This window comes from Salmo salar, chromosome 19, assembly GCF_965601325.2.
Source record: "Salmo salar chromosome 19, fSalSal1, whole genome shotgun sequence".
Taxonomy (NCBI): domain Eukaryota; kingdom Metazoa; phylum Chordata; class Actinopteri; order Salmoniformes; family Salmonidae; genus Salmo; species Salmo salar.
In genome coordinates, this window is record NC_138309.1 from 75,472,279 (window position 1) to 75,481,833 (window position 9,555).

The 9,555-nt window shown below is 39.7% G+C and overlaps 1 protein-coding gene and 2 long non-coding RNA genes across 4 annotated transcripts; 1 reads left to right on the plus strand and 2 right to left on the minus strand.

Moving 5' to 3' along the window:
• Positions 1-201: 201 nt before the first annotated feature.
• LOC106579525 (uncharacterized) lies at positions 202-3,901 on the minus strand. Its single transcript, XR_001322671.3, has 6 exons — positions 3,761-3,901; positions 2,065-2,117; positions 1,780-1,834; positions 1,220-1,266; positions 964-1,003; positions 202-724 (listed from the first exon to the last, which is right to left on the minus strand). It is a non-coding gene; the product is annotated as an uncharacterized LOC106579525 (long non-coding RNA).
• LOC145862333 (uncharacterized) lies at positions 2,821-7,933 on the plus strand. Its single transcript, XR_014381699.1, has 2 exons — positions 2,821-3,185; positions 7,315-7,933. It is a non-coding gene; the product is annotated as an uncharacterized LOC145862333 (long non-coding RNA).
• Positions 5,921-8,877, minus strand: LOC106579524 (heart- and neural crest derivatives-expressed protein 2). 2 transcript variants are annotated; one of them, XR_014381698.1, is made up of 3 exons: positions 8,534-8,877; positions 7,221-7,675; positions 5,921-6,642 (listed from the first exon to the last, which is right to left on the minus strand). XR_014381698.1 is itself a non-coding variant. In XM_045702688.2 (2 exons), exons 1-2 carry the CDS (start codon positions 7,656-7,658, stop codon positions 6,518-6,520), a joined length of 537 nt encoding a protein of 178 aa, XP_045558644.1. In that variant the 3' UTR covers positions 5,921-6,517. The 2 variants fall into 2 exon arrangements, 1 of the variants encoding a protein (XP_045558644.1); XM_045702688.2 differs by lacking the exon at positions 8,534-8,877 and having other exon boundaries at positions 7,247-7,658.
• Positions 8,878-9,555: the final 678 nt, after the last annotated feature.

Below are 9,555 nucleotides of genomic sequence, written 5' to 3' on the forward strand. Positions count from 1 at the left end.
GCCAAAAAACTGAGCACGTCACAGAATGTTTTTTGGAGAGAAAAAAAAACTGAAAGCGGGAAAAATCCATATTAGCCACGTCATTGTTTAAGCCGCAAGGTTCAAAGCCTGGGAAAAAAGTTGCGGCTTATAGTCCGGAAATTACAGTAGTTGATTATGTAAGGTTTTCATTTGATAAATATTTCAATGAAGCCAGAAGAGTGTAGTATAAAAGTTTAATAACATGTATCATAATGAACAGGGCAGAAAAAAAGATTAATAATTTGAATTTATTTAGACATGTTCATGTTGAGACCAAAGGTTTTTTTTTGCCAGGCAAGAAAGTTTTGAAAAAGGGGAAAGGTTATTTCTCAAGGGTCAACTTTTGAGTACATGAGCCACCTTCCAAACCTTGAGGATCGTGTCAATAGATAGGTGTTTGACTAAAGTAAATTACCAGTTTCTTAATTGATAACCAACTGTAATCATTAAGACTAATACCTAGATAAATAAAATGTTAAATTAAATAGATTTGCTGGCAACAAAACTACTTTAACGTTCTACAATTGTTTATTTATAGTGCTGGTAATTCAGATTAACGGCTTTTCAGAAGGGTAAATCAGCAGAACTGTGTCAGAAAAGGCATCACAATTCCAGTAAAATGACTGAACAGTTCTAAGTTGACACCTCACAAACCAGGAAGGAACTCACCATAAGACACTCATCTACTGCAGATCCAACAAACCTACACGATAAAAGAAAAAAGGCAAAACAAAGTCTCGGTAAACCTTTTCAGTCAGGGATTGCAGGTTTAGCTATTGAATGATCAATGATAATGCTGGTGGTTCAGTTAGTCACAGTCTCAACAACCCAATTTAGTCAGATGGGTAAACGGCAAAAGTGTGAAGTCATCACAACTCCAGCAGCAGAACAGACCCAAGGAAAACAGTTCCCTGGCTACTTTTAGCCCTCAGACAAACTCACCATGGGGTTGAGATTTAGATCTTCATACTGGACCAGCAATCTAGGATCAAAGAACAGTCTATTAGTATATAATTTGATTGTAGTTAGGGAAAATATGCAAAAGATTATCCTGGTAGTTCAGTTCGTCACATTCTCAGCACCCCAATTTAGTCTGATGGGTAAACGGCAAAATGTACAACTCATCACAACTCCAGTATCATGGACTCTCGTTAAAAGACCTACACATCAGGTTTGGCCCTCAGGAGGAAAAACTCACCACAGGGCAAGATTTACTTCTTCAGTCCACATGCTAGCCAATCAAATCTAGGAAAAAACACATTCAAATTAATATCATTTGATAGATGTAATGTAAAATATGTCAGAATACACTGGTAGTTCAGTTCGTCACATTCTCAGCACCCCAATAATAGTCTGATGGGTAAACGGCAAAATGTACAACTCATCACAACTCCAGTATCATCATTATCCAAAGGGAAAACATTAGATGTCAAACAGCCAACTCAATTGGGCTAGTTGTATACTGGCAGGTTAATGGCAGTGGAGAAAAGGTATAGGCCAAGGGTCAGCACCCCAAAGTGTACAATACAGAAATTACCAGGAATTCAGCTAAAAATGCATTCAATTTAAGAAATCTATCCAAGTAGCCCCACAAATAAAAACACATGTGATGTCTCAATGTAGTCAAGGTATGAAATTGTTATTTTGAAATACAATGTGCTTAATTGTCAATTTGCAGTGCACAAAATTATAATTATGTTCCTGCACCCCCCCCCGACACAATAAATAGGCCCGCGGCAGAGTATAGGGCTAACTCACCAAAAGACTAGATGATCCCCTACAGCATCTTCAGCACCCTGCCAGCCCATCAAGTCTGTGGGAGAAGAAAAACTGACTGTTATCCTGATGATCATTGCTCTCCAATTGAGAGATGGTGGTTTGCAACTTGTATTATCTCCTTAGAATAATGCTGATTGTTCAGTTAGTCACAGTCTCAACACCCCAATTTAGTCAGATGGGTAAACGGCAAAGGTGTGAAGTCATCACAGTACCAGCAAAACAACCGACTAGCAGAGCACAGTTTATAGTTAGGAATGGACTCACCTCAGTACCACAGCAATGCATCCAGCACCATCTATCCCTGAAAGACACAGAACCTGTGAGGGGGGGGGGGGGACAATTAACTCTGCATCAAGAATAGTCGATCAGATCTATGACAGTAGTGGTATGGTCAGTGATAATACTGGGCGTTCAGTTAGTCACAATCTCAGCACCCTAATTTAGTCTGATGGGTAAACGGAAAGCATGGTAACTCATAACTCCAGTACTGTCAGACCAGAGAAGCATTGCGCATTCTTGGCCTTTTAAAAATCTTGGCCCAAGATTGGACAACTCACCCTGAGTACAACAAATAAGCCTGTATGCATGTCTGGAACCATTAATCCCCATCCAACTACAAGAAACACATTTATGTAGAATACATCATAAGTCAGCTTACACAGCCAAATTCAAGGTTAAGTTAGTTGAGATTCATATAGCCATGGTCTCAACAACACCCCAATCTGGTCAGATGAACAAAAAAATGACCACATTGGATCATTAAGTGCAATGTAGGTGATCGAAAAGTGTTTGAGACCTTCTGTGCTATCAAATTCATCCAAAAAAATAGTACTGCCAAGTAATTGCCCTTTAGGACTGTGGAGCTATTGATTTTCATATTGCATGGATAAGCTGTACTGAAGGAATAGCCAATGCACTCAGACTTAAATAAGACCGCCAATGAGTGATGAACTTTGGGTCATGGGGCACATGACAGCTCGGGAGCCCAGCGCACACACTTAAGCCTCCGCTATGAAGGTTCAACAGCTGGTCACGACTTTTACCGAGACCTTTACTCCTTTGGAGGGCCAAAGTCGCGAATCCCAAGGAGGTTATTGGGAAGACAATTCCCAGACCACCGCGGCCTATGACCCGTTAACCCCGGTTAGAGTCGGTGGACAGTAACGTTACTAACAATAGGGGCCAAACTGCCAAAGGGACAATTTATCATCGGATCTGGGACAAGCAGCTGCCAGTATGATTTATTACAATACTGTGGGGACGTTCATGCCCAAATAGCCTAACACCGTTTGTCGAGTCATGGCTTTCTTTGATCATGTGATGTTATGGATCCATTCTACTCACATGGCCAGACATGTTGGTAGTAGTCTCAAACGGCAACTTGGGTAAGTTCCCAATAAATAATTGCTTGATTACCACCAAGCCCACATGCACCGACACATTGCTGCATTAACGTTAGCCGTCTGCGGTATGCACCAATTTTGACCATAAACGTGGGGAAATCAGTGGTTAAATACCTAGCTATGAGTACTAGCTAATGATAATAAAAATACAATAATGAGATACACCCTTCGACAGCCAGTATTCATACATCAGCCAGTTTTGCCTGGCCTAGCTACATTGAGGGGCCTGCAAACTACTGCGGTCAATGAACACGTGGTCAGTGGCATGCATTGGATATGTGGCCCTCGAGCACCGTGAGCCAGATAGAAGCATGCAAGCGGTTCGCTTAACAGCTACTAACCATGATAACCATACAATTGTATTTAACATAAGTTATCTTGAAATCATTAAGGTCTGGAAAAATCTGAATTTCTACGCCGGTAACATTACACTGAAGTTCAAGCTAGCTAACAGGGCTCAACCTAAGACAGCGTTCAAAAAAATATCACAATAGCTAAAACACCGATTTGCATTATTATTAAATAAAGTCGACTAGCTAATGTTATTAGCCACCTACCTGTTGAATAAACGGGGAATTCAACAAGTAATTGTCATAAAAGTAATATTGGTGAGAGCGCACGTAGGCTCCATGCGTCCTCCTCCGTTCTTCTTCCAGAGAGAGAGAGAGAAAGGACTTCCAGTTTGTCTTTATTGACATGCGCAGTCTGAGCTCACGTCACACAGGAACTAATCCTTGGGACTTCCCATGTCTGACGTTTCCCCATCGAAGTTGAACGGGTTTAGATTTAGGTGAAGGTGGAAAGTAAGGTTAGGGTTACGGTATGGGCGTCCCAAGGATCCCAGATAGTAACTCTACCAAAATCACACTACACCAAAGATTGTCTATTATAGTGACATAGTTATAGTTAAGTGACCGGCGAGATCAGGTGGGAGCATTATAGCCAATGAAAGGGCAGATATGCGTGTGACCAACAGAATAGGACTCATCTTTGTATCTGTGCCAACATAGCGTCTGTGACAGTCTGAGCAGTGCCATTTACACTATCTCCATTTTCTCCTTCTTCATTGGCTGATTACTCCCAACTCATAGCAATCCCCATCCAGTTGACTACTTTAAAATGGCGGAAACCCTCAATGGCAATGTCCATGCTAAAACTGGTTATATCCATGATGAGTCCTCAATTTATCTCTAAGACAACAGACACAACTCCAATACCTGCGTCCACTTAGATCAGTGCATTCATAACAACCTAACCATTTCCAAACTTCTATTCGATCAAATAATTATCACGTAGCAAATTACCAATTAAATGTTTTGTTGACTAATTTTAACGCTCATTGACCTCCACACAGAAATTCCTCACTTCGTGAACAGATTTGGATAGAGTAAAACCCATCACTTAGCCTCGTCCTCTCTGACTACACACAGTTTCATCATGAGACAGTTTTTTTAGTTATTCTTTTGAATTATTAGGCTAAGTCTCAAATTTGCATATTTCAGCAATGTAACGGTGTCTGAAGACATAAAAGTGGACTTTCTAAATTGATCTCGGTCAATTCGATTTCAACTTCATAATGCCTGAATTATCTCAAAAGAGGCCTATAGTCACACTATAAAACACACTAATACTCTTTTGTATTATGAATAGGCTTAGGGCCTATAAAGATACATTCCATGTGCCTTGCATAATTATGGCCATGACGTGAAAAAAATGTTTTACGAGGAGTGTGTTTTGGTTGCAAAATTGTGCATTTGTGTAAAATACATAACAGGTCTAATAAAAACCACCAAAGCATGATTATCAAGAAGCATTTTAAGACATAACTATTATGTAAAGTATATTTAACTACACTGATCAAAAAAATAAATGCAAAATGCAACAGTTTCAAAGTCAATTGAAATAAGTTCATTTGGCTTTAATCTATGGATTTCACATGACTAGGCAGGGGAGCAGCCATGGGTGGGCCTTGGAGGGCATAGGCCCACCCACTTGGCAGCCAGGCCCACCTACTTGGGACGATCCCGCAGGTGAAGAAGCCGGATGTGGAGGTCTCGGGCTGGCGTGATTACACGTGGTCTGCTGTTGTGAGGCCGGTTGGAAGTACTGACACATTCGATGTTGGCGGCAGTTTATGGCAGAGAAATTAACATTCAGTTCTTTGGCAACAACTCTGGCGGACATTCCACGCTCCCTCAAAACTTGAGACATCTGTGGCATTGTGTTGTGTGACAAAACTGCACATTTTAGAGTGGCCTTTTATTGTCCTCAGCACAAGGTGCACCTGTGTAATGATCATGCTGTTTAATCAGCTTCTTGATATGCCACACATATCAGGTGGATGGATTAAATTGACAAAGGACAAATGCTCATTAACAGGGATGTAAACAAATGTGTGCACAAAACTTGTAAGAAATAAGATTTTTGTGTGTATGGAACATTTCTGAGATTTTTTAATTCAGATCATGAAACATGGGACCAACACTTTACATGTTGCGTTTATATTTTTTTCAGTGTAATATATTTATCTGAGTCAGCACATGCATGCAAAAAAAAGTCATATTTCCAAAGAATGTTTACTCATAATTCCTTTTTAGGCAAATAATAAAATGGAATCCCTCTTGATTGTTAAAAGATATAGCTTGTCTTCAATGAGAGAACATGTTTATTTACTTACAACTAATACATCTCAGTAAACGTATTTACAACCTACGGAGTGGGAGACATGTATTATTTTTATTTCTCAAGACATTATCAACAAACACATTTATAACCATTCACGTAAGAAAGAAGGGGAGATGAAGAGGCTCCTACCATTGTTGAGATTCTGACAGACCACTTCACATGACAGATGTTAAGTTATTCACACATGCATTCAGTGCAAATGTTTTAACTGAAAGTGCATAGCCAACAAGTCAAGCCCGAAAGCTCATTACCCAACACATGGAATTTAAAATCATATAAAAGTATACACGGTAATACCTCCAACAAGTACATAACTGCAGAAAACAGAGCAGAGCAAGGCCAAAATAACAACAGATAAACACTATTTAGGCTTTCTCAAATGTTATATACATAATCACAATAATATATTAATTTACAATGTGTTTCCTACAACTGAAAGAGTTGACTGTTTCGTGACTGCCCCCGTTACATGATATGAAACGTCAAAAGCAGATACTTCAATTGTTTGATAAATAAAAATTATAATGTCAGACGACGAACCATGGTCTGCTATTAATTTCAAAAGTCCTCATAGGTGGATTCTGCTGAAATAATCTTCATAACTAATGGTCGTCTGAATGAGAAGTTCCTTATGCAATGGATAGATTTATGTCTGTGAGGTTGATGATGATGCACCTCGATTTTCTGTCTGTTTTGAATTGTTCAGAAACTGACCGCTGGCGCCGACGTATAACCGGGATCGCATCGGCCACTTCTGTTGAGATAAAAAGAAAAACACATCCTCTAGTGAGTGCAGTTAACTCATTTCAATGCACCTGAAAATAGAAAATAGAAATTATGTAAGATATTGCTTTAAATATTTAATTGAACATCATTTGTGGTGCAAATTGGTGCTTTCAATAACCAATAATAACAATTCCGCTCTATATCATTGAATTAATCATTAATCATACGATGAAGCCTATTCGTGTTAAAGATCTGTGTGATATAAAAAGTGGTGCATTAAAAAATGCATTTTATGCCTGCATGATTGACCATTTCATGTTCATGATTAGGGTATCATCACTTAGGCCTTAGACCAGAGTTATCTTATATGCTCGATTTTAATGTTAATTTAATGTAAATTATTATTATTGTTGTTGTTATTATTAGCCTACTATTTTTATATTATCATGATTTTTTATTCCATTATGTGGTATATCGAATAGAGCTGAAAATACAATTCTCGCACCACAACACAATTATTACACACAGAAACACTTTGTCAAGTTAGTTTCAAATGTCATTTCGAAATCAATTAAAAATCTAAATGTAATGGCCGGGTCTACATACTTTCACAGGGTGCAGGTAACCATCACCTTTCAGCGAGCGTAAGGCCTCTGTTTGTCTAGTGCTGTCTCCCTCATCCATCCCTTCCTCTTGCAAGGTCTGAGTCAGATGGGCAATGTACGTGGTGGCCAAAATCAACACGTCGAGCTTGGACAGTTTGGTGTCCGGTGGCACCGACGGCAGAGTCCTCTGTAGCTCCAGGAACGCGCTTCTCAGGGTCTGCACTCGACTCCTCTCCCGCGCTGCGTTGGTTGCTGCCGGCCGTCCTCTGCCACAGAGCCCACCGGCCTGGACCACCCTGGAGAGCTGCAGGGCCTCCGGACGCCGACTGTCGGTGGTCAGCATGTCAGGACTGGAGCTGGGGCTGGATGTGGGACTCTCATCCATAACTGTCACTGGGCCATTTCCACTATCCATGCGGATCGTCTGTCTTCCAACCATAGGGAACACTTATTAACCTGACGGGTAACAAATGTCTTGTTGATGAATCTACATTTCCAGACGTCTAATTCCTAAACAAACTGAAAACACCAAGATTGAAAGAAAACAAGTTTTCTGTATTTCATTTTTTTGAATAAACCTTAGATTTGCCTACCAAAAAAAAATGTAACGTTAATATAGGCCTATTCACCAGTAGATTAGTGTGCGTAAATGCATTCGATCTGTAACAGGCCACGTAGGTTGCTGAAAATAAATAAAGGCATACAAAATCTTCATCCTTGCCTTGAAATGTGTGTGCACTTTGAACTTGTGTATGGCTAAACATCCCATTTAATATTCATGAGTTTAGAAAAAGATTCATGGAACGTTTGTATTGAAACAAATTATGTATCCAATTATGCCTATTGGTCGATTTACATTACACATATAAAGCATGCATTAGGCTATATTTTCACTATCAACATGGCATAACAACATTGCAAAATGATTGTGATGAATTTGTATCATCGCATTTAATATTGCAATAAAACGGCAAAATAATCATATTGAGGCCAACGTGTGCTTACCCTAAGAAGGCTGCGTTCCCAAGTTCAATTTGACATAAGAATGTGAATCATATCATAAATAGCACTATTACTGTATATGTGGCAATTTCATCATTATTTGGTGTGATGCAGACTAATGTAAATCGTTACCAATTATTGTGCATGTTCCATTATCGGCCTACTTTCACCGCGTAACTTAATATGTTTACATAACCGACTTTGCTTGATGATGCTGCTGTTATCAAGAAATCAAAACACCCTCTGAAACAAAATAATATTACTTTGAAGTTATTCCAAGCCATGACGTCGATGAAAGTATGGAGAGCTTACCTTCAAATTTACCCAAAAGCTTTGTCTTGAGTAACGACATCAAGGCAATGCGAAGAGAATCTATAGTGCACCACAGACTCCACTGCTGCTCCAATACGAGATGGAGAAAAGTAGTCGTGCAACTCCAAGTCCGGATAATCTTTATAAAGAGGCGCGGTCGTGGAAGAAGGTGCGCAGTGGGGATGTCCACGTACGTAGCGCTCACCTGAGTGTGTGCGTAAACGTCTCAGGAGTATCTAATTTATTGCATATACAAAGAGCTGACAACTTTTTCACTCCAGAGTAATTAATCACAAGCCCTTAAGACTCCCTGCCAGTGGGAGAGACTTACTGCTCTTTTCCCTTTCAACATGTTTCTGTCGAAGGGGAGAGTGGAGAGACCTCTTTTCAACGCCGGAGGCTGTATTTTTTTCTAGCAAACTCATTTTGGGGGACGGTACTTCTCCCAAAACCATGTATTTTTGTCATAGCCTTTGGTCACATCAATAAAGAGGGGACATCTGTGTTATTAACATCATATGGGTCATGAACTGATTATATGCCTTAGCCTACCTGCCTTCCTACCCAAGTGCTCTGTCATTGCTTCCCACTAGGCCACAAGAGGCCTATATCAGGTACCTGCCCAAATAAACAGTCCCTAATATTTTGATGCTAATAATTGTTGCAGACTCCAATGGTTGCAACAGACCATGATGACAAGATGACTAGGGTTAAGGTGATATGCAAAATTGACTAATTGCCAGGGTGCCTTGAGTTGCAGGTCACAAAATAGTCTCATTTCCATTAAACAGCTAATAAATAAACTCTAAACAGTGCAATCAACAGGCATGTATGAGGAAATACTTGCGAGACTCATAAATTAATCACTCTGATTTCCAGGGTCAGAAAATGGAGATCTCGGCAAATGAATTAATGGAATTATTCATAACATGCATATCCTCAGACTGTTCTTAATAAAACATGTTTTTGTAAGGATGGAGTAACAGTATTGCTCCGGGCCACTAATTATGAGGTAAAGCAAA

Excerpts from the sequence above, each read along its gene's own strand:
- LOC106579524 (XM_045702688.2), bottom strand. The coding sequence starts at position 7,658 with ATGGTTGGAAGACAGACGATCCGCATGGATAGTGGAAATGGCCCAGTG. Across the intron at positions 6,643-7,246 it reads GGCCTTACGCTCGCTGAAAG|AAGTGGCCGATGCGATCCCG; the intron begins GTGATGGTTACC and ends TTATCTCAACAG.